The sequence below is a fragment of the Camarhynchus parvulus genome, chromosome 11 (genome assembly GCF_901933205.1).
Source record: "Camarhynchus parvulus chromosome 11, STF_HiC, whole genome shotgun sequence".
Classification (NCBI taxonomy): domain Eukaryota; kingdom Metazoa; phylum Chordata; class Aves; order Passeriformes; family Thraupidae; genus Camarhynchus; species Camarhynchus parvulus.
Window position 1 is genome coordinate 4,903,355 of NC_044581.1, and position 25,823 is coordinate 4,929,177.

At 41.9% G+C, this 25,823-nt stretch overlaps 1 protein-coding gene across 1 annotated transcript in view; it reads right to left on the minus strand.

Annotated features, from left to right (window-relative positions):
• Positions 1 to 21,548, minus strand: part of CDYL2 (chromodomain Y like 2) — a 55,376-nt gene extending 33,828 nt beyond the window's left edge. Inside the window, exon 1 of the mRNA XM_030956335.1 lies at positions 21,279 to 21,548. Coding sequence (XP_030812195.1) covers positions 21,279 to 21,302 — 24 coding nt within the window. The 5' untranslated portion in view covers positions 21,303 to 21,548. The remainder of the gene's footprint in view (positions 1 to 21,278) is intronic.
• Positions 21,549 to 25,823: the final 4,275 nt, after the last annotated feature.

Below are 25,823 nucleotides of genomic sequence, written 5' to 3' on the forward strand. Positions count from 1 at the left end.
TGGCTCTATGCCAGTCACAAACTGGAGCTGGGGAAGGCTGCAGCTGTCTGCTTGTTATTAACTGAGGGTTAGTGCAGAGACCAATGCACACTGGTGCTCCAACACCCAAACTGTTTTCCAGATACTTCATGAATGGACACTTAAATTCCCACTTTAGCATAACAAACCTCTGAGTTACTTTTAATACTAAGATCCCACTTACAAATGGTTTATGAGCTTACAAGAAGGACTTTTACCTTCTAGGACTCTTACAAATTGGACAGCTAATTGATCTGATTCTAATGAGTCAGTAAGAATCTTCTGCTGTCCTCACTGTCACGCCTAGCACAAACCATACATGTGGTCAAATACTGGGACAGATGTCTTGAGAAGCTGTGGAATATCCACTCCTAGAGATATTCAGAACTTGACTAAGCAAGACCCTGAGCAACCTAATTAAGTTGGTGCTGCCTTAAGCAAAGGATTAGATGATCTCCAGAAGTCTCTTCCAACCTGCATTATTATATGTTTCTGTAATACATCTTGCCTAAAATATTTACTGGTAATTTACTAATTCTTTATTCATTCTTTTTCACTTAGAAAAGCATCTCCATTTGGAAAACCAAGTTCTGTGCAATCTGTGGAAGTGTGTGTGTGTGTGTGTGTGTGTGTGTGTGTGAGAATTGACTCAATTAATCTGAGTTTAGATTCACCAGGCAGCTGGAAGGGAGCTTCCTACAAGCAGCTTTGAACTTCTAACTTTCTTTGACCTGGTACCATTAGGGTTTGTTTGCCTTCAGTCATACAGCAAGAGCCATCCACTCTTTGAGATGTACAAAAAGATGGGTTTGAAGACCTAGGTCAGCTGCTCATGAATTTTCCTAGTCATTAAATGGATGTTTTTTAGTATTGAGATACATTGTGAAGTCACTCCTCAGTGTCTTTTCAGTGTTTAAATGAACATTCAGTATTCATGGTATAAGGAGAAGGAATGTGCTAAGCTGGGGTGTGAACATATAACATGCTCCATGGCAACAGCTGTATATTTGCTCTTTGTTCAATATGATGGAATCAAAGGCAGGGATAAGAGGGATAAGTTGCCAAACCTTTACCACAAAGCTAAGAGGAAATATGCTAATCAAAATATACTTGTGTTTCCTGTACCTGTCCTGGAGGTTTGTGCTGAAGTAGTAATAGAGTGTCCTGCAGGACAGGATGCTTAGATAGGGCTTCAAGGTCAGAGTTTGTGTTTCTACTCCTCATCATCTCAATGTTCTCTTTGCTTTCATCTGCCTCATCCAAAAAGAACACCCACTCTGTGAAGTAATTTCAGGCCTGGTGTGGAATATAGGAAAGGTGCACTGAAATATTTAGTATGTAGAGCAGTGTACAAAATAAAAATTTTGGTGAAGCAGATTTGTTTTGAAGTGTAGTGAAAAAAAAAAAAAAGAAAAATCCCAAGATAACTTGTTCTGTATATGTGCATGTTGTACTGGCGCTGCTTTCATCTCACAGTTTGGGGGCAGAATATGCAATATAATGGCCTGATAAGACCAAAAGGTTCCTGGCAAACTTGGGAGGGGTAAAAAACTCACAAGAAAAAGACTACATCTGGATTATATGGCTCTGAAATAACATATGGAATTTCTGATCACACTTCAACTGTTGTTTCTCTCCAAAGAGCAGTTGTGTACAAAGGCCTACATAGAAATAATAACACAGAAAGAAACAATAAGACCCATGATGGAGAGGTGCTATATTCTTAGTACCTCAGCAGAAATACAAAAATACTGGGAAAAGTTTTGCTTTTATTATGCTTATAATCTATTATATGTGCTTATATGCTATAGTCCAATGAAGGAACATAAACCTCACCCTTCTGGAATATTTTTAGGGCTAATAACTAATGTAAGGTATCTGGAATAAGTAATATTGCTGTCTAGATAATAAAAAAGTATTTAATGTTTTGAAGATTTCAAGATGATGTGCACATGTTCATTTTTTTTATTTTAATTCCAAGAAAACAAGAAACTTTTGGGGTCATGCAAGAAGGATTTAAACAAACCAAGTTTGTTTTTAGATAATCAGCGGATTTCCCTATAGAGTATATAATTCCCCAATTATCACTCTGAAATGTTATTTTCATAGTTACAAAGCACCATGTAAACCTATCCTACTACATGGACACTAATGCTCATTGCTGTTATTTAGCAGCGTTACAGGTGGAGCTTGGAGCAGTGAGCACTTTCCTTTAATATGCAGCATGCCACAACGTTTGACTTGTTCTTGAAATGAAATGGTCACAATATGTTAATCACAAAATCTAGTACAGAGTGTCTGTCAGAAAAGTGCTAATGATTGCCCAGTGTGCCCCAAAGACAGAAATGTTAGTTTTGCTGTGCAAAAATTTGGTGTTATTCTGGAAAAGACCTTGCCCTTGGCTGCTGAATGTCACATGGACTGTGCAGTGCAGGCAGAGGCAGCACAGGCAGCACCCTCTGCTCCAGATCTTTACAGCTCTTGTCTTGCTCATTCCATTAATGCAACAATCATAAATAGTTAGTGCAGGTTTTAAAAGGCAAGTTTGCACCTGTGAATTACTTCTAGAGGGAATCACAGATATTTTATGACACGTGTAAGGATAAATACTGGTTAGATGACACTGGGGGAAAAGGGATGGAATAGTCTCCAGTTTCTCTCTAAATGGCTGGAAAGAGTCTTCCAAAGGTGACAGTAAGAAAGAAGTGTCTGAATCACCTGTACTTCTCCAACATTTTGCTGGAAGTATTCCTTACTCAGATGAGCACTGTGAGGTGTTTAATAAATTTTTCTGATGGCCATAGAATATCAAGTTTTTATTCAAGATAATCTGAATATCTGAAATCTTTCTACTTTCAGTTGTTTGGTGATGTACCTTCTCATTTTTTAAACTTTTTGAAATCCTATACGTATCAAAATGGACAGTCCTGTCCAAGTTAATCAATAAGCCATTTCAATTTTTTTTGTAAGAGTCAGAAGTGCAATTTATCTTCAACAAAAAATATCTATTTGGCTTCAAATTTTTTTAATACAGTGTCTACAAAAAGTTAGATCTTTAAGGAACAAAGATATTTTTCAGGTTCTCTTCACCCCACAATTTGCATTTTATGATTTTGGTTTGTCTTGGTTTCAAAACAAATTTCAGGAGAAAATGGCCTGGAATGAGTGTTTCCTCTAAGGACAAAAGGGCTTCAATAGCTCCCTTTTCTTCTGTCAATGGGAGAAATGGATATGAGGGGGTGAAAGTGAAAAAACCATTTTTATTAAGAAAAATAAAAATGGAATAAATATTGAATTGTGGAACCTTCCCCCAGAAACCCAAGCACAGCCTCTCGGCCGCAGGCGCTCTCCCCTCAGGGCAGTTCCGGGCACAGCCAGCAGGGGCGCTGCTGGCTCCCGGCGGGCAGGGCTGCGATGATTCCCCCGGGGCTGCAGGGGGCGCTGTGGCGCGAGTCCGGCCGCCTTTCTCGGCGCGGTAACAATGGCGCGGGATGGAGAGGGGGCTTCCTTTACAAACCCACCGGGGCAGCCGATCCCCGAGTGTCCCCTCTGGAGCGTGAAAGGAGCTGTGGCAAGAAACCTCAGGAGCAGCAAGCTGGAACAGCAGGGCAGGCTCACCTGGGACAGCAAGCAAGAGGCAGCAGAATCTCAGCAGCTGTAGCTGGACCATGGCACCTCCCAAACAGCTCCAGTATAGCACAAGCCCTGGAGCAGCACGGTGGGGACTGGGCAGCAGCAGCCCGGCTCTCAAACACGGCAGGGACAGAGTCCCTGGGATTGCTCACCAGCACTAAACGAGGGTGTTCCCGGTCCTGGCGGGCACCCACTGGCTCTGGCCTTCCCAACGGCAGAGCAACAAGAGAAGCCAAGCTGGCAAGCTCAGTCACAGTGCCAAAAAAAAGAACCAAACCAAAAAGACGCAGGCAAAGCCCACAGAAACAGCAGGATCCCTGGTCAGAGATGCCGGCTGTGTATATCCAGTTGAAGGGAACGTGCTGAAATGAAAGGGCTGCCTCCCACCGCACCCCCAACTCCCTCTGGAAACCCCATCTTGGCTCCCAAACATCGTGATAGATTGCCCAAAGCTGGGGCAGGGACAGCTGCCACTCCAGACGCAAAACAGATCAAGAACCCCAAAAATGATATGGGGTAATAAACCATCCCCAAGACATCGTTCTTTCCCTTTTCTTGTGCCCATCTAGTCACAGACTCCTAAGTCAGCAACATTAAATCTAATTATGTAAGTAATTGTGGGCATTGTTCAATGAAGGGCATCCAGTAATAACCTAAATATACTGTGTGTCCAGTGAAAAAGTGTATAATTATAAAGAATTAGAGTCTGAAATCACTTATTATTTGAAACAGCACAAAATACTGCAAGTTTCTGCTCCATTAGAGTGATCTGCACTTTACAGTTTATTCACACACCAGAACTCATTCTCCAACAGTTGGTCACCATGCCTTTCTTCAAACTATAGACTTTTAACCACTGTTTAACATAAAAAGCTAATAATATCCTATTCATCAAATGTTCTAAAAATAATGCTGAGACAGACTGCATATATGAGCTTGCGGTGTCTAGCATTTTAGGTGTTTAGTGTATAGTATAATCTACAATGAAAACACAAAACTATTAAAATAATAGCGATCTGCTGGAGTAAATGACATATGACATAACAAATTTTTTTCAATGTCACCAAAGTTTTCCTTTTTTGACAACTGTTTATTCTGTGGCTGTAAATCTTTGGGGATATAATGTCTTGATAACACTAAAAACTCAAAGAAACATAGATTAAAACACAATACAGATCTAGAACAAGTTTTGCATACCAGGGCACCAAAGAAGTCCCAGAGCCACTCCGTTAAGAGGAACCCATGTTTCTTTGCAGTATGAGGGCCAAGATTTGCTTATTTGTGTGTCATGACATTACTTACAGGCTCACAGTTACAGATCTGAACAGCAAAAGGGACAATTATACCCACTGAACCCATCCTGGGCTGCACAGGAACATTCTTCATCCATGTTCTGCATGAGGTCCCAAATTCTGATTTACTTGAACCACATTATTCCAAAGTCATCATGTCTTAATTTGAAGCGATTCACAGAAAGTTCACCATTGCTGGTAGTGAATCAAAGTCCCATAAATAGAATGCTATAACCTTAATGTAAAAAAGTGTGTCTCAACTCTGGTTTTGAAGGGTAAACTTCCAGCCACTGGCACTTTTTATATCTCTTAGTTAATTTCATTTTCCAAACATTAAACCCTGCAAAGTGGTTTGCAACTCACTGAACAGATGGTCTCTGTTTCTTTACATTTTTTAAAATTTGGGAGCTAATGTGATGGTTCTGTCTAAAATTCTGTAACTGCTTTAGAGTCATACTCTGAAACTTCATCCTAGATGTTAGGGTTCATCACTTGTGTTTAAAGTTCAAATTCATGTTATTTTGGATATTATTGGGAGAGAGCACTTTTATGAAGTGTGTAACTATAACTGCATTTATCAGATCAATATAAGTAACTTCTTTTCTTAGTTTTATTTTTTAGAAAAACAATGCACCTCCTCAAAAAATGGCACAACAATTTTGACTAACAAAAATGGAAAAATTAAATGCAAGGAAGATGTGATCAGTTCTGTGCCCCACTTTTACTTCTGGTAGAAAAAGTTTATTACTTATTGTCTTAAATCTGTAGCCATGTGCTCAGTCACATGGCCAAAGAGAAGTCTTCACTGTGCTATACTGGATCACTGCAAACAACTATATAATTACCCACATCTGCCTACAAACTGCTTTACATCTGCACAGATCTGTACCCTGCTGGAAAGAGGAAAACACCCTTGTTTGTCTGCAAAAAATTTAAGCGCTAAAGATGTACTTGGATTCATTTAGAGTCATAATACAACCTAAGTGCAAAAGCTTAAAAAGAAGTCATCTATGAAAGATGCACAACTATAAAAAATTAACAATTTACCTAAATTTTTTTTTTCAGTGCTCGGGTTATTAAAAATTGTATGCCATAAATTCAAAAATACCAATTAAACAAACAAACAGAACACTAGGAGTGTTCAGAAAGCAGACACACGAAACATTCATAAAGTGTAAGGAGTTGAGTTAGTGTCTCATGTATTTTTTACCATAGTAAAGTACATTCACATTTTTTATCCAAAGAATAAGTGTCTTTTGGATATATGTGCCCAAAAATAAGAAAGGGATTGATTTTGCTGACCTGACAGACCATTCACTAGGCACAAGTGATTCACCATCAGCTGCATTTGGGAAATGGAGACGTAACAGTGTTTTCTTCTCAATCTCAAACTGACTAAACAGTTTGCTGAGCCTGTTGGGGTATGTAAAAGAGCTGCTGCCACTTTAGAGCAGACAGTAAACCAAAAATTACATGGTTTTCTCAAATGAAATTCATGACTAGTGAATCAATTTCCACGGAAATAACCCAGTTGTGCATCATCAGGGAACTCCACGGGGTAAATGCAGTGAGTGTTTGCATTAGTGGCACATGAGCTCCCTGGTCCAGCACAGCCAAGTGTGAGGAGGCAGAGGGAGCACATCAGCAACACTTCCCTGTCCTTGCAGCATGTTCGTAGCCTACAGGACATTCAAAAATACACCCTGAGTTTAGTTTTGAGGCCAAGTTCTCAGTGGAGTCAGCTGTGGACAGCCTGTGTCATCCTCCAGGCTCTCCTGTGCACGGGGGCAGCAGAGAGAGGCAGTGGGGTGCCAGGGAGCTGCAGATGGGCAGGGGCAGAGCAGGGCTGCCAGGGGACTTCCCAAAGACAAGGCTAGCAACATCCAGGGAAATGCCCTGGCAGCACAAAGGGAAGGCATGGCAAGAGCAGGGCTGAGTGGAGAAGCTCCTTACAGAGCCTTCAGAAGAGAACAAGTGGTTTGGGATTAGGAATGATCTGGAAATGGCTGTGTGGATTGCCCAAACTGTACATCCCTAATGATGAAGTGACTGCCTTTGCCTTGTCCATATGCCACATGGGAGATTTACTGCTTGTCTGTGCTACGCTCACACAAAAATGAGCAGCACAGATCTACCGTAAGGAAAGATGCAGCAATCCAGTTGTGTTCTAGCATGCCATCCTTTTCCTGGAATACAGACACAACCTTTTGCTCCAGGAACGTTCTGGAAAATTGTGAATATTTTCACTTAAGGGCCAAACCCTCAGGCATCTTTTGGTTTTAGATACCTGAAAACCTTTTCAATGGCATGTTGGACGTTTCCCTAATCATGTCAATCAAAAGCTGTAGATTTTTTATTAGAAGTCACAACCTTACACCACTGCCAGATTCTGATAAGTAATTCAAACAGTGTTATAATTGTGCAAAACAAAGCTCTCCAGCACTGTAACAACCAAGGTCAACTTGGTTGAAGTTTTGTTTTTAAGTGACTTTTATAAAAATATTTAGCCCTAGGGCTTTTAATTTTCTTGGTATAGCTACCATATTTCTCAGCATTTGGTATTAAACCAAACTGAAATAATTTTATAAAAGTGATTTTTTAGTTTGACTGTTCCAAAGTAGACTGTCCAAGGATAGATAACTTACAATACACATCCATTAATGAAATTGTAACATAGCCAGAAAACAACTGTGATAGTACTTTTAAAAAAAATTATAGTAGTTCATCACCCTGCTTTGCCAAAAGTGAGATAAATGCTGGTGCAATGAATTTTTCCTTTTGAAGGTCAGTCTCCATACTGTACATGGAATGAATCCCTGCCATTCATGCTTTACAAGAACAATATTAACATTCATGAAGATTTCAGCTTTAATCATGTGAAGAGTTTGGTTAACAAAATTCCAACTCCTTATCTTCTGCACTTCTTTCAAAAGCAGATAATTTTCTTTTTACATGACTGTGGATCTCCTGGACTTCAGTGAGTGTCTGTGACCACGGTGAGCTGTGGCAGTGGAAGCCCTTTGCGGTGCAATGTCTGATCACCTTGATGCTGAGAACAGCTGCTAAAGTGGGTGAGCTACTTCCACTGGGGTTGCTGATGTTGCTGAAATTGGTGCAGCGTAGAACTGGTGCAGTTTTTCAGAGCTCTGCAGTGTACAAGGCTCAAAGGTCAGACCGAGAGCGCGGCTTTGCAGGACTGAGAACTCCAAAGAAACTTTCAGTCCTATATAGGATTTATTAAGCTCATTAAAATAACACCCAGTCCTAGATGAGCCACAGCTTTACTTACTCTCTGTTGGGGCTCTTGAAACTCAGAGTGTGATTCCCTCACACAATAGCAGTGAGAAGCCACAGATCGAAAGCAGCTGCCACCATATTTGCAGAGGGGAAGGTGCTCTGAGCACTCAGCACTTTCTGTCCCACAAGGGCTGCAGCCACCGCTTTACCCCGTTCTGAGATGTCTCTGTTTGAGTCACAGGTTCAAGTAACCTTCTCAGAAATGGAGCTGCAGATTAGTCACTTAAAAAAAAAAAAGCCTCAAAACTGGCTGTAAACCAGCCTTGGTTCATCCTCTGCCTCCCTCAGTTAGGCTGTATCTGTCTCCGCAAAGCTGTACTGCACTACTGTATAATCAGAGGGGGAATGAAAAGGTAGGTCTTGCTATCAGTTCTTCTGTGAGATCTAAGGCTTATCACACAGCTCCTCTGCTAACCCTGAGGCTTACTTCTCAAGTACTTTCCAAATCTTGAATAAGTGATATATCAACTACTAAATATCTGTAGGCAATCCCCAGATATCCCCTCAATGCCTGAGAAAGTGTGTGTATTTAAATGTACATCCAAAACATACCTTGGTGATTTCTCAGCACTAAACAACATCCTTGGTGTCTAACCCAGCACTTGGAAAGATCAACTGCCATTACACTGCAACTTTTAAGATGCTTGTTATTGTGGAATGGCTGCCTTTTGGTGGTTACAGGAGCAACAGCAGATGGACATGAAGTAAGAAAAATGTTTAGGAAAAGTTATGTTAAAGCTGTTCTGAGCTCCATAAAATCCTAGAATTAATAGGGGAATCTGGACATCTTAGAAAAGTTATATTAAAGCAGAATTTATTTCAGCTAACTAAAGGAATTCTGCCTTGTAGCAAAACTTTAAAAAAATTGTCCTTGGTTTGTCAACTGTCCTTTGGACACGTATCTTCAAATGGTCTGTAGAAAATCAAGGGTTGTGTAATCTAAGATATACCAGCAATGCAAACTGCATATCCAAAATAAAGACTATATGTAAACTACATATCTTATTGATCAGTAAGCAAGACTTTTTTTTCCCCTGTAAACTAAATAGGCTACAAGAGTAGCAGTTAATAGCAGGGGAGGAAATTGCATCATTCATGGTACAAATAGAAGGTTCAGTTCATGTTAAAAGGAGACCTACCTTTCTTCTAAACAGAGCAGGTTGTCAGTGGTGTTTGACATGAGTGGATGAAGCACAAAAACTAACAGCAGCACAGTTGCAGAACAATTTGAATCACAGCCCATAGCAGCTTGTCAGTAAGTGGTCACCCTGTGCCACTGCAATACCTGATACGCTTCCGAGAGGCACTCATAGAAATACTGAAAGTGATGTCATGTCAGAAAGCCAAAGCACAGCATGGTCAAACAATGCAGGAAAAAGATCTGTCATCCTTTGTGGCGCCCATGACAAAGCTGGGGAGATGCTATTCAGCTCGGAGAAAGAAGAGTCTTCCATCAGTTCTGCAAATTTCTTAATGCTTCCTGAGGCAGCAGGAGGCAGCTCATAGGAGATTATGAACTGTAACTGGTAGTCCACATGTTGAGCCATGCTGCTCTTCAATGAAAGCACATTCTCAGTGTAACAAAAGATTGATGAGAATAATAATGCAAAGCTTGGGATGTGTACAATGAAAAAAAAGGGGTGTCTTCCTTGGAGCTTGTAATTTTTATTATCTTGATCCATTTGATAAATGCCATACAACAGACTGTTCACACAGACCTTAGTCAGCAGGGAGAGATGACAAGGTCACCTTGGCACTCCTGCTTTAACCCATCATCTGATGCAATGCATACGAAAGGCAATGGAAGTCATTTGCTGCTGGTGAAAAGTCTCCTTCCAATGGCCTCCAAATGCTGAGTGAGGCCAGGGGAGGAGCACAGCTCTCTGATGCTCCTAAGTTCCAGCAGGCCACACAGGCAGCCTGCTCACTGTGTATTCTGATGGTGTATTTACACTTCAGCTTCCCTAAAAGCACTAACACATCACTAGTGTGTGCAGAATGCTGCAGAAGGTCCTAAACCAGCAAAAAGTAGAGGAAGGAGCTGATCCAAATCATATGGGCTCTGAAGGTGTTGCTCAGCACATTGATACTCAAATATTTTCCTCTGAGAAAGCCACATTTCCTACAGTTAATTGGTGATCACCATTTTTGACACCAAGAGGCAAATAAAATGCAGCACTGGGAAGGCCAAAAAAGCTGGCCAAGGACCTCACTCTTTTCCTTTTCTTAAGAAACCCGAGGGCTTCTTTGTGTGTAGGGTGAAAGAGAAGCTATTTCATTGGTAGATGTTAAAACACATTATCAAGCACAACTTTCTCTGGTGTTTCTGTTACACCTTCTGTGTATCATCAGTGCACAGATGATTATGGCTTCTACTGCACATAAGACATTAACAGACCATAAAGGTAAGTTAGAGGAACATTCAGTCATATTGAATTTTGCTACCTGAACTGCCTGTCTATTTAATTACCTACCTCACACTGTTTTTATACACAAAGACAGAGAAGTGGTCATTTTGCAGTTCCACTGTAAAAAATGAAACAAACAAAATACCCTAAAAACCACACACAAAAACACACCCCCAGAAATAATTTCTTTTTCATGGCTTCTTTCAGTTTCCTGTCACTTTTATCACTGTTTCCATACCATGATGCATTTTGCTGACTGTACAAACACTGCATACCACCATGTATTAATCTGCAGCAAACAGCAGCATAAGTTCTGCATGTGACCACATGAATACAACACTGTCAAGTTCTTCATCATCTCTACCATGTCCTTTCTGACTGTTGCAGTACAGTACATTGGTTCTGACTTGTCAGCACAGTACAAAATGATGAACCAGTGCTAATATTTACTGAACACAATAGCGCAAGTTTTTCCTCAACTTTCCCAATTTTCAGACTGTGGAAAGCTTGAGTTTATGCACCTGGACCCTATTACAAACTCTTGCTTCCAGTTACTGCAGACAAATCACAAAGTTCTTGCCCCTCCTCAGCCAGTATTTATCATTCCTTCAAGAACTTTCAGGTTATTTCCCCTGGAATCTTGTGAAGACATTTTTGATCATAAATGTAGTTTTCCCTCTAATTCCTGGTACTTAATTTGAGATCTAAAGTTTCCCTCCTGTTCCCTGTATAGCTTTTAATATGTGAGTCATATTCCAATTTCATTTGAAACTTTGCTATGTTGCACCACTGCTGAACCTAAAGTTTCCTACTTCCTCTGCTTATGTAGAGATAAATTCAGTCACTTCACATCAACGAAGGTCTTCCTGTGCTGTGTCATCCTAAATTCATGCACTCCCATTTGCAGTCTGCTATTCCTCCCTTACATTAATCACCAAAACACTTTGTGATCAACATCTTTGCAGTTTCTCTCAGAACTCATTTACAAGCCCTGTAAGCATTACTGTGCCTTTTCCTTCCATGTGAACCCAACATTTCTCCAGCACCTTTCCTGTCAGATTGCCTATGCTAAAATACCTGAAACTGATCAGAAAAGATTTATGGAAGACAAATTCATTAGGTGCATTAATGTAATTTCTTTTTTTGCAAAATTGTCCCTTCCCCAAAAAATGAAAAATAGGAGAGCAAATTTCAACTGTGTAACATTTAAAGGCAAGTCCATTAGCAGGGTAAAACAAATTTTACAAAGTAGTCTTTAAAAAAATTATGCAATGTCACACTTTATTTTAAGATCTCTCATATTACTAAGAATAATAAGATACATGAGCAATGCTCTTTCCTTTGTTGCAGTGACTGCCAAGTGATGTCACAGAAAAGTTCATTTTATATGTGTGAAAGAATTTCACAGGTCAGGCTGATCAGTTAGAAATGAGACTGTTTATATATCAGTATATTAATAATCACCATTTCTGGAAAAAAAAAACCCTAACAACAAAACAACCACTTGATGGGTTTGTTAGAAGTTAATTAAAAGTTAGTGGCTTTTTGATGTATATTGAGGTAAGGCAGACTGACAATTCTGTACAGTATTAAGGAAGTCTATGAATCCCATCCAAAACCATAAATGTGGGGAAGATGTAGATAAACCGTTTTCGATGCTGAAATGCTTTTTCATAGGAGAAACCTTGTTTTGTTCATCAGAAACATATTATTCCATTAAAGTGACTTTCCAGTAACACTGACTCAATCATTTGCTCATGCCATGCGTTTACTGGAATGTTTTCTAGTTTATCTTTAACCCTTTAGGCCCAGTTATTAAGCAGAGCTACAACAAGGAGCCAAAATTTCATTTTTATTACATAAGTTTGATTCAATGTTACTTTATCACCTCCTCTCTTCTTCTGTTTTGTTGGTTTGTACCACACACTGCAACTTGTTAGAAGTCTGGAATAGGCTGCCCTGGGCAGTGGTGGAATCACCATCCTTGGAGGTGTTCAAAAAGTACTTGAGATCATAACTTAGAGGCGAAGATGGTGGTGCTGGGTTAATGGCTGGACTCAATCGTCTCAGAAGACTTTTCCAAACTTAATGGTTCTATGATTCTACATCTAGACGGTGAGGGCTCTAAAGTAGAAACCAAACCAAACTATTCTGTTTTGTTTTTTGCTTTGCAAAGATATTAATTCACAAGGGTTAGGAATTAGAATACTGGGATACAGCTTGTGTGTTTGTGATCTCTGCAGACCATATCAACACCTTAGTCAATAACTATGTTTGTTTAATGACTGTAGTAAGTACAAAACTAAGAACTGCCATACAAGGTCAGACTAAAGGTCCACTTAGCTCAACGTGTTGTATATTCAAACAGAAATTAGTATTGGATGCTTAGGAAACAGCATCTATAGAGTAAGTGCTGCCCTTGCTCTGCCCTCACAGCTTCTCATGATTAGCAGTTTAAAGATTGGTTTGTGCTGAAAAGTATAAAGGAATCAATCTGCCAAGAACCTGTTTTACCATTCTTTGAAACCTTTTAAAATTCTGATTTCCACAACATGCCATGGCAAAGAGTTCCAAGATTTAAATAAAGTACTTCCCTTGTCTCCCTCACTTGCCTAATTATTTCCTTTGCTGCATATCTTTTCTTGTGCAATGAGAAATAACATTCATCTCTGACTTAACTGAATATCCCCCATCTGTCTTTTCTATACCATTCAATCACTTCTTTATCCAGCCAGAAAGTTTTCACAAGGTGTCATTTCAGTGACAGCCACTCCATCCCCTGATGGCCTTTCTCTGCATCACTTCTAGTTCTGTGTCTCCTGGCAGTGGGTGCACTACTGCAGAGGTGGAAGCACAATGTTGCCCAGGGACACAAGGATCATCATCTTCTCTTTCATTCTCAATTGCTTTTTCAATAACATGTAAACTTCTGTTTGCCAGAAGTCTGGGCCTATGGACTGGACACCCATTAGGAGCTGAAATACATTTTCTGGTTTGGTTTCACTGGAAGGGAGTGTGGTCACTGCTCTCCAGGACAGCGCTGTGATGCAAGCACAGGTGTGGTAACTGGGGATCACAGGGAGATTCACTTCAAAAGCATGCACGTGATCCAAATTAAAATACTAATGTGGACACACCCAGAACCTTCCACAATGATTCCAAGATTTCTCCAGAATAGTAACATCTTCTTCAGGGCTCATTTTTATGCATGTATAGTCAGGATTATTTTTCCTTTGATCATTAGCTTACATTTGTAAGCACCTAATTTCAGTTGCTGTCATTCAGCTCTTCACTGCCAACTTTTGTCTTGACAATTAGAATGAAAATAATAATAATAATCTATAAATTATCAGGAGTAAATGTGATTATTTTCAAGTAATTGATGGCTCTGTTATAAAACCCAGGTCCCAATACCAGTGTCTAAAACCTCTATTCATAGACACCTCTCTGTAAACCAGGTGGTCTAAGAAATGACCAAACCTCCTGGACCACAGTTTGGTTTTGTTACGAGCTGCTCCTGTGGGATCTTACAAAAAGGCTTTTTGAAAAACCATTTACAGCAGCCAGAGTCATTCTTCTCTAAATATTGACCCTAAGATCTGTGAGATGTTCTATAAAAATGTTACCTTTTGTCCAAACCAAGACATGTTCACGTGTATCTGCTAATTCTATTTCTTCTGACAGGTGCTACTAATCTGTATGCAATGGCTCTCAGACTTTGCCGTCCCTTGTATTCCTTCTTAATCCACTTGGTATGAGCACATATAAGTGATTAATATAGGATGATTTCACCAAACCCCAACAAAATCTAAATAAGTGCATTGAAGAACCTGAAGGAAGAAAATATCCTCATTGTTTCTGGTTTGCTCCTCTGAAGGAATGGGATGCAAATTTTGTGGATATTCTATGAGACATCTAGGAAAGCTCAAGTAGGGGAACTGCTATTTTCAGACAGAAGTGTCTTTCTGATAGACATTTTAAATGATGGTTTTGTTTTAGTGTTTTGTTGCAGTCTCCTGCTCATACTACCCTTTACCATTTTGCAAGAGTCAGCCTAATTCCTCTTTTTGGTGAGGCATGAGAAGAATCATTCTTTTCTACACAGGTCAATCATATCAATTTCTTGTGAAAGTCTTTAGAGACCCAATAAATTTACAGGAATATTTTATATCAGGACTTGTAATGAGATAGTATTGAAATAGTACTGTAATCTACATTTGTTCTGTGTAATACAAGAAAACAGACTCAAGTGTATTTCTTTTAGTGTTGCAATATTACCAATGTAAAATTTTAATAGTAAACAAAGAGTGTGGCATTGTATTCAACAGGCAGAAACGATGAATTTCCTTTTGTCAAAACCAAAATATTTGTATTTGCATGAATGTACATTACAAACATTTGACTTTAATTATATTGTTCTAATAGTTTGAACACAAGAAACAGTTAACTATTTAATAATTTTTTTTGCCAGTGTCAGGATGCCAGTGCCATAAAATGTGCTGCAAAAACGATCTGAAAAATATATGGATAAGAAGGAACAACAAAAAGGGATTGCACTGATGAAAATGTACAGAGCCAAGAAACTGTACTAATGCTAGAAGTCAAATGAATGGACAAAGAAATGCTATTTACAACATAGCTGGCCATCACAATCACTCCATTGATTTTAAAAAAATAATTAGCCCATTTCCTTCAATATTAGACCACATTTAAATTTTGCCATTATTTGAGCTGTCTCTCTCAAAATATTTTAACTTTTCAGAAGCAATTACTAAGCAATGAGTTTATTGCTGGATTTTAATATTCAATCAAAGACCAGCCCAAAATAAAGCACTGTATTTGTCATTTAAGAAGTATTATAAAAATGATGCAATTTTAATCTTTAGATAGTTATGGGCACTGAACGTGGACACTGAAGGGAAGGAAGCCTGTTCTGTTCAGTGGCTTTGGAGGTACCTTCACTTCCAATGTTCAGGCTTTTAAGAGTGACAAGGGTGTATTTCAGTGTCCCTCCCAAGCAGCAGCACACTGAAGATTTGTACCTTGTACCTTACACTTGAGCCAGATAAAACACTTTATCAAGGTTGTAACAAGAAATCAGTTGGTTTTGGTTGTCCCAAAATATGCTCAGCAGTTTACAGTGTAATGAGGAAGCTGGGCTTGTGGTAGCAGTGATGATGCAGGTAAACAAGACAGTCATGGGCACTGCAATGTTCCATATGCAGCTCTAAACTGGAATTTCTTAGTATGACAATGAATATTGCCAGTTATCCAGGTCTGCTCTTGAACCTTGCTTGGTAACTTTAATTTAGAGAAGTGCCATGACGTGGGCAGAGGGGACCTCTGGTTAATTCTTTGTCACCATCTTTATACCTCAATTTATACCTCAAATGATTGCCCAGTTTAGCTTTGAGGAATACATTCTGCACTGCAAATCACACCATATTTGGAACAGAGTCCTGAAAACTTTCACCAGGCAACAAAATTTCTGGATTTCTACCTACTGAAGTTAATACTGCTTGGAGGTTACTTCATTTTGAGGACAGTTGTCTTCTAAACACTGATTTTGAGAACAGACCAGTGATAATGTATTGATAAATAGCTGATTCTTCAAAATAGTGGTTAGTAAAGCTTTTCCACTAAAAAATTGAAAAGGCGTTACTTACAGACAACCAAATCTTAGATCTTGTGAGTGCCAGCTCAGCATTACTGAAATCAGCATTGCATCCACAGCTTGCCAGTGTACAGCAGTAGGTGCTTAACTGTTCTATGTTCCCCAAATCCTGTGTCAATCCACTGTTTTCTATTTGTGAAGTCAGTCCTATTCCTTCACCACAGAGCAGCTGTATCAATACAGTGGTTGATGTGAGAAATAATAACCTTTATTAAAATACATCATCTTCTTCTAAGTCACCCTGTCTTAGAAAATAGATATGTGAAATAATTAAAAAATAGGTTTCTGCTTTTCAGTTCAATAAGCAGGTTTGAGTATGTCTGCTAAGTGACTCCATTGAAAGAGATGCAAGATGGAAAGCACAACACTCAAAAACTTCTATTTCCTTGTAAAGCAAAGATGATTTTCTAAACCCTGCATCTCAAGCCAAACCTTGCATCCAAAAGTTCAACCTTGTTCTCTCCCATCTGCATGTCTCCACATGTCATAGGGATTCAGCAGCCCAAACAGTGCCATTATTATCTTCAAGTTTTGACTTTGCTGGTACCTGAGTGCAGGTATAAATGGGAAATGTTGCAATTATCTGGAAGTATGTTATCTTTCTAGTGGATCATGTGAGCTGAAATAAACTGCAGCTCATTCTTACACTGCTGATTAAACAGGCTAAGATTGAATTGAAATGTGTCACTGTGGTGGAGATGCTCCTAGCCATGGGCATTGCATCATTTCAGTGAGAAGATGCCATTTTTAAAAATGTCATTCTTCCCTTCCCTTGCATTAGCAGTAACTATCAAGCTTTAAAGACTGATTTTATTATTGTGATCCAGAAATGTGTAGATGTTAAGTCCCCTTCAGAGAACTGGGTGTAATCTTTAGATCACTTATCAAAGGTGTAACACAATCTGCCACAATGCTTAAATACCATTTTAGATTTCAACTTCACCCCTGAAAGTCTAATGGTGTTCATTGCGTACCACCCCCCCAAAGTATTAAATAAAAAGCATTGAAATGTGTTTAAAAAGCATCTCTGTAACACTGATAACTGGCTCACATATTCATCAGTAAAGGATGTTTTTATTGCTGTAAAAAGGATGCTCTGAGCTCAGGAAAAACAGTTAGGAGCACAGCTCATATGGAATTTTTTCCCCCTCTACAGCAATCTCATAGACTTAAAATACCAGAGTCTGTGAGATAACTGTCTGGGTTCAGGTAATCTATATGGAATTGTACATGAAAAATGAAAAATGTTACTTCAAGTTACTGAAAACTTTAATGTGAAATCAACAAAGTTGGTATTTAAAAGTAAATACATTTCCCTTTCTGTCTGTTGCTGAAATGAATGAGTATTTCCTGTCCATGCATCCAACAGTGTAAAACACAAGGCAAACCAGGGCAGCCTTACTGAAGGCTACTCTGAAGACCCTTTTTGTCAGTCCTTTATTTTCAGATTATTATTTCTAAGGAAACATGCACCAGAGGTCTTTAATATTTAACAGGTTACCTCTTAAAAGGAAAAGCAAGGAAAAAAAAAGGAATATCCATGACACTTTCACCCACTCATAAAAGCTTGAAATCATAAGCACATGGAAGTCAAGCAAAGGCAAACCAGTATTTCATATAGCCTGAGAATTACACTAAAACATACACAACATTCTTTACTAGTAAAGTAAAAAAATGTACTTAAAAACATCAAAACTAACACCTACATTTTACCATATAATGGAAAAATTATCTTTAGCTGTAAAGTGTCTTGGTTCTACCACACAGGTCTAGAACTGACTGTCAGGAAACACAGAACTCCTAATGGGTGCTCTTTTGCTTCTAGAACAAATTGGTGCCTGTTTCCCACTCCTAACCTAAATGTAATAGGAGGCATTTCAGATGATTAAAAGCCATTTCTAACTGGAAAAAGGCACCTACCAAACCAAACACTGAGGTTATTTTGTCTGTGATCTTATTTTGCTTCATTATAAAGGCAGTAATTGAATTTATCTTTAAGTTTAAAAGGTTGAAAAGCCTTTTAAGATGACATGACAGTAGAAAATGAATGAACTGACAGGATAAATATGCACATCTACTTCCAAAACTTCAAAATTTATAAAAGTTTCTTGGGTACCACCAAAGTATGATGAGTTCATACAGGCAATATACACACTGCACTTTTTCCATGTGCTTTATCAGGATTTCTATGTTGTGACTGGCTTTAAAAATTATTTTTCACTCAGTATTACATTCTCCAAATTGCAGAGTTAATTACTGGTCATACTTGATGAAGTTCAATAAGAATCCTTGAAGGACTTGGATATTACTAACAAGTGAAAAGGGAATCAAGAGTGCACTATACCTTTGGAATGTCACCATAAGATCCAAATTGTTTATTTACATCCACAGTCCCAAATTATTTCAAGGTAAAATCCTGAAACTGTTTAATGGTTATCTTGCAATCCACATAACATTTTACTTGTTCAAGAATTTGGACAGCTCTGAGGGCACAAAGCACTTCATCTCACTTGCAAACTGGTGTGGGACATCCAAGCTCTAAGAGCTTCTTTCTAATTAAGCCCCTGGATGCAGCTGCTTTTGGGGAAGGGGAAAAAGCAGGGAGGCAAAACTGAGTCATCTTTTAAATGAAGCCACTACCATCTACACAATTGCTACCTATTAGATATTCAAATTCTTCAGCTTTCTAGACATTTCTTCTGACCTCTGTCATGGAGAACTTCCAAGTGAAGATGCAAAATGCAGAAGGATTGATAACTGAAGCCCTGCACACATTTTTGCCATGGCTCCAATATGTAGATGAAGATTTTACACTATGACCAGTTGGGGTCATTTTCCAAACACCTCACACAATAAGAAAGGAACAGCCACACTTCTTCCACCTACCTCTTCTGGTGGAGACAATTCTTCCATATTGTACAATGATAAGCAAAAGTACTTCGAGTGGAGTAACAAAGAAAGGAAATGATTCAGAGGCTTTGAACCACAGTACCAAAAATTCATTCCTCCATGTCTCTTGTCTCTTTGCAGATGGCTGCAAAGAGACTGCCTGCAAACTGGGCTGTTGGTCTGCTCCCTCACAGAACACACCAGGTGACCACTTGAGCAACCTCACTTGATGTCACACAGTGACACTGCCACATCCAACTACCAAACGTCATCATCTTACAACACGAGGATCATAAAAGAGCAGAATTTTTTAACAATGAGTCAGAGCTAAACCATCATGGCTACCATTAGCCTAAGACATATCAACTTCATTTCTTTCTAGAACGAATCCAAATGTCTAAAGAAAACTCAGGCAACACCAGGCAAAGATCTTCTATGCACCCCAGAAACTACTAATCCTAAAATTGAATCGCTAACTTTTTTGGGTCAAAGTTGTTCTTCACAGAACTCCCACTGGCTATTCTGGAGTCACAACAGCAATACAGCTGACTTACAATATCCTTAAAATTACAAATTAAATTACAGATTCTGCAGAATTGGGGGGGGGGGAGGTCAATGACACTATCCAGATCATCATGTACTTCCAATAATTTAACACCACGTAGGAGAGTTTAAGTGCTGTTCACTTCAGAGGAGGTCTGTGTCACACACAGTAAAAGACCATCCTAATAGAGCAATGTCATCCCTTAGCTGTGACCTCTGCTTAAGACTTTGAAAGACAATGACAAAGTGAAAACTGTCTACATGAAACCTGTCAGATCCTGCACTTCTTGCACTCGAGACCCTACAGCTGATCATCAAGATCATCAAACAGAGAGCAAGTCCAACCATGTCCAACCAACCACAGCAGCAGTTCTACACCCAAGTACACCCTGATGGTTGAGCAGCACTGGCACACAGCTCCAACTGGAAGGTGATGTTCTCTGTCCTAGGTCTTAACCTGTGCATTCCAGAGAACCTCAATGCAAACGGCCATTTCACCAGGAAATGTGGAGCCTGAGGAGAGGTTCCAGACCAAGAAGTGTAGGACATCCAATCATGTTTGGTGTTTTGAACATTTCCACCCTGGTTCCACTTACTGGAACTGGATATTTCAAACACCCATGTCCAGTCTGTTTTATTTTTCATTTCAGCTTTCTCCCTTTTTCTTCTCTGGCGTGGCAAGAGTGGCTAGACTCGTTCTCACTTGGGGCATTGGGAACTGGGTGCCGGAGGTCAAAATTCGGCTGGGTCTCGCCCACTGCCCGTCGGCTCCTTTCTCCCTGCCTGCTCCCGACCCGGCGGCCGTCGCCCGATGCTGCCCCGCCGCTGTCGCCGCCGCCGCGGCCGGGGGGCAGCGCACGCCGGGCTGCGGGGCCGGGGGCCGCCGCCCGCCCCACCTCGCACCCCGGGCCGCCCGGAGCGGGGCCCCGCCAAACTTTGCGGCCCGCGGGGAGCCGGGGCCCGGCCCGGCCGCCGCCCCCGCCACCCCCGCAGCACCCCGGGCAGGAGGTGAAGCAACCTGGCGCCGGCTCCTGCACTTTGCACAGCGGGCGCAGAGCCGCCTCCATCCCTGCGCCTCCCGGCAGCGCTAAGGCGCATTTTTTCGCACTAATCTGCACATTCAGCACGTCCAGAGCGCCTATGACTTTACCTGGACTTTCTCCACTCTCCGGGCTCATCACACCGCGATCGCCTCCCCATCCTACCGCTAACTCTCGCTCTCCTTCACTCCTTCCTCCTTCCCTCTTGCAAGGCCTGCTAAGATCAAGCCCGATGGAAAGTAGAGAGAGAAAGAGAAAGAGAGAGGCAGCGGGAAGGGAGGGGAGCCGCTCCATCCCTCCCTGCCCCCCCCGGGCACACACGCCAGCCCTTTTCCCCCCACCCCAGCCCTTCCCTCGGCGATTTCCTCCGCTCTTCGGCAACTACGAGGGCTCGGCGGAGCGGCTCCGAACGCGCCCCCGCTGCCCTCGGCGGCGCCCCGGCCGGCGCCCCCCCGCCGCCCGCCCGCCCCGCGGCCCCCGGTACCTCGTAAAGGTCCCCCGAAGCCATGCTGGGGTGCGGGACTGGGCTCCTCCGCGCCGTCTCCCTCTCTCCACCTCTCCCGCTCCCCCACTCGCTCTCTCTGTTGAGTAAACTGTGTTTTGCAGAATGACAGGCTTTGGGGCTGGCTGTGCGCAGAATCAGAGGCGAGGAGAGCGGAGAGGCAGGCGGCGGGGCTGGCGTAACCAGCAGCAGCAGCAGCTCGGGCGCACAGCGCCGGGAGCCGCGTCTCCCCCGCGGCGGCGGGGCCGGCGCCCCCCGCCCTCCCCTCACACCCCGCCCGCCGCCGCCGCCTCCCGCCCCGGGCGGGGACCGGGACCGGGACGGGTCCCCTCCGCGCCCTCCCCTCCGGGAAAGTCCCCGAGCCGCTCTGACGGCGGCCTCCTCTCCCTCCTCCTCCCTCCCTCCGCCCCCCAATCCGCCTCAAACTCTTTCCGCGGCCAAAATAAATAAATAAAAAAAATAATAAAAAAAAATAATTCAAGGGCGGGCGGGAGGGGTGGGTGCCGGAGCGGGCGCTCGGCGGGGAGGGCCGCGCCGCCCGCCCAAGGTCACCACGGGGAGAGGCGGGCGCGGGGCCTCGGGCGGCCCTGCTGGCACCTTCCGCCCCCCGGCGCCGCGTGGCCGCCCCGCCGCCCATGGCCATCGCCGAGGGAGCCGAGCGGGCGGCAGCGCCCGAGGAGCGGCGGCCCGGGCAGCGCGGCGGGGCTCGGGGACACCTCTCGCCCCCGCTCCCCGCCGGGCACGGCGATGCCTCTCCCGCTGTCCCCCAGCCATTTTGCAGGTTCGCCAGCCCACTCGGGGATGTGAAAGCCAGCGGCCTCCCGCCACCTGCCCTTCACGTGGAGGCGGTGGCCGGAATTTTGAAGCGGCTGGGGGATGCGCGGCGACACGCAGCCACCGGCCATCGCCACTTTAGAGCCGTCCCAGTCGTTTCTTGGAGGAAAAATGCTGCCCCATGGCCGCCTGCGTCCCCGCGATGCTTACCTGAGAGACGGGGAACGTGTGAAGGTGATGCCGAGTGAGCCGGGCAGCGCCTTGACTGACCAGCGGCCTTCGCCGGCCAACGCTGCAGAGCCTGAGGAGCTTCTCCCACAGGAACCCGGCCATGAGCGACCCGAGTCCGGACATATTCAGGAGCGGTCTGGATGCAATCCGTGCCATGTGCTGTAGGATGACCCTAGAGCAGAATGGTTCGATCAGATGATCCGTTAGGGTCCCTTCCCCCGTGAGTGATGCTGTGAACTGGTGATTCTGTGAAGAGGAATGAGCTCATGGTGATGGGAAGCCGCACTTTGCAGCAGTGATGGACTCCAGAGGAGGCAGGAGCCGCGGTGTGAAGAAGAACCCTGAGCAGGATGCCGGGGCCACCGAAAAGGTAAGGGCTGTTCCCTGTGGAGGCTGATGAGCACCACATCGTGTTCCTGCGGCTTCGGGCTGTGGAGGATGTGCTTCTCCAGGTAAAGTGTTGACTGTCCCCTCGATATTTTATTTATTGGTAGGAAGGAGCACCATGAGGGTGTTCTCTGACCAGCTCTTCACGCCTTGGCTCTGTAGCCAGCCAGCTCTAGTTATTCCTGAGTTTCAGACTCACTGTTCTCACCTCACAGCAATTCCCTGGAACCTCGGATCAGTAGTGGTTGTATGGTCTGGCTTTGCCACAGTTGTGGCTTTTGTTCATCTTCTTATGTTTGTTGTTTTTCCCTTCTTGATTTTCCCTGTGAATGTGAGAATTGGCACTGCTCAGAGCACAGGTTGGAGAGGATTATTGAATGTGATAATGGTTAATAAAAGTCGCTGGTATTGAGCAGTGAATTATTCCCAAAATTTTATTTATGACCAAAAATCCTGCTGTGGTTCAAGTGATGTGAAGCCAAAGACTCTTCTGGCTGAGAGGATTCCTTTTTAAAACATCAGTATTGGGTATTTTGAACATTGTCACTTTTTATCGTGAAAGCCGGAAATCATGCATGCACATCCAGCTCTTGCTTGACCTCATCTCCTGAACTGTGAATATTACCTCTGGTGATTATGAACTTGCCAGCTAACCAGTTTAGTATTGACTGAGAGTTCAATAAAAACTATCTAATGGTAGTTTGGAGCTCAAAGACGTTTATGGTTTGTGTGGTCTACAGAGGTGTGTGATGATGTTGGACTCCTAAGGACAAGATATTTTTTTTACCTGACTGTGGTAACTGGAGAGTTGTCCTCTGCTTTCCAATTTGCCAGCAATATTTGGATTGTTGGGATTTGGTATTTGAAGAGTAAAATGTTGAAAAGATAAAGAAATACTGTAAACTACCCATGTGTAGTAATTCCAATAATTAATGCAGCAAATACTTTTTAATTGCCAAGCAGTGCATTACTTAATAATCACACCTCGTGGTTTCTTCTTGATAAATCAATTATTTTGTTTTATTGTAAAGTGACATTTATTGTCTGCAGTAGCAAATCAGCTCATTGAGTCGAATATAAGAATATATCCATCAATAAGTAGGTGTTTCAATGTCTGCTTTATTACAACTACATTTTGCAGCCCTCCACAGCAGTAAACAAAATGGCAGTCAGAGCTGGTGAGTAATTTTTCAGATGTATACTGAAATATTTGTTCTCTGAAACTATTGGCTTCCTTCATACTATCAACTCTTTCAAAGGTCTCTTGAATGAATTAAGAAAAGTCCCTTTCCAAGCTGTAGAAGAGTAGAAGTCCTTTATTTTGAGACAGGTCTAATAATCAAACAGTTCTTTCTGGGCTTTGCTGTTCCTGTGATCCCAGACAGAAGAAATGAGACCAACTCACCCTGTGCCATATTGGAAGAAGTCTCCATGACCTGGTCTATATTTTTGACAATTTCATTTACATTGTACAGTGTTTACAATAACATTGTCAATATTGTTGCTCTAAGATTTACAACCCAAACAAATAGTAGCTTGGAAGTTTTGAAAGGATGAATGCTTTAGTGGATGCTTTGAAGAGGGGAAACATCTTTTTCCTGATTACTCACTCCTCGTTTCAGAGGACACAGTCCCTTGGGATGCTGTGGTTTGTGAGTCAATAGTGAGAGAGAGAACTTAAAGAGAACTTTTGCGATTGTCAAACCCAAGAAAAGTTGGTTATGGTTTTGGTGAATTTCCAAGTGAGTGAGCAGAAGACAAAGTTTTAAGTTTTAAAAAAATTCAAGTGACCTTCATTTGCCCAGCAGGTCTTTATTGTAACTAGACAGGGCTGGTGGTGTTCCTCTGAGTCTTGTGTAAAAAATAGAAATGCTTAAATTTATGATAATTTTTTAATGTTTCTGATAATAGATTTTCTGGGAATACCTATTTTCCAGTTTTATTTGCCTTTCAATGGTAATATCTATGAAATTGAATTGCAGCAAAATCCAGATTGTTGTACAGATTTCAAGCTCTAAACTTAATGGTTTTGCTAAGTATGTGATTATTCATTACTCTTATTGTTTTGCTGCCTTCTCCTATTTCCCATCCCAAAGGAGTAATGCAGGCAAGGGAGGCGTTCCAAGCAAGATACATCACATTTGAACACTTCTTTGGATTTGATGGATGCTCTGGTTTCCACTCCTTTATTTGAAGGAATTATCTCTCAGTCTGAATAAACTTAAAAGCAAAAATATTCTATTCCAGAAAGCAAAAATACTGCTGTCATAGCTGGGCTATTGATTTGTTATTGACTGCTTAGTCAATTAGTCCAGGGCCATACAAATATGTGGGAACTGTACAGCCAGTGACACAGTTCCCCCAAATGAGTGCAGATGAGTATTTGCAAACACCTTGTACAAAAAATTGCCATGAGGGGCTGTGTTGGCTCTTGAAGAGGAGCAAGAATGACGGGCAAGAACAATTAATAAATGGAGAAATTGAGAGAATTCCTGTGCTAAGGTATGAAAATTATATGAGAAAATGGGGGAAAACAAGGCATAAGTAAAGAATAAGGAAGCAAAGGCTAATGCAAGGAGAAGGCTGTGCAAAGCTTTGGTTGTGTGAAAAAATGGGGGAGGAAAAGGAATATTTTAGCAGCAGTAACTGAAGCAAAAGCAGGGAACAAGGTAGCAAGATGTCTATCGCCAACCTAAGAAGGGAGGATGATCAGAACATGGAAAAAGTCAGTGAGTGAAAATGAAAAAAGTGTCTCAGTGGGTTCACAGAGTAGCAGATGACAGGAAATGGTGAGCAGCTACTGCAGGAAAAGGAGAATTGCTTATGGCACCACTGTCCTGGATGGGAGACAGGCAGGATCAGGGATTCCCAGGGCTTGGGACTGTGGTGGCTCCATGCTCACCTGGTAGGTCTGTGGGAGCACCAAGATACCACAGGAAGCTTATCACAAAAATTATCAGAGTGTGAAGTCAAAAAGGAAGTGCAAAACAAGAGGAGGGTGTCCTTGGCGTACAGAGACCATCTAAAAATTAGAAATGAGATGAACATGAGAAACTTAGGAAAGCAGCATGGTTTTTAAATAATTGATTTGCATTATTTTGTGAGAAGAATTAGGCTTGGGAGAAGCCCCATGTA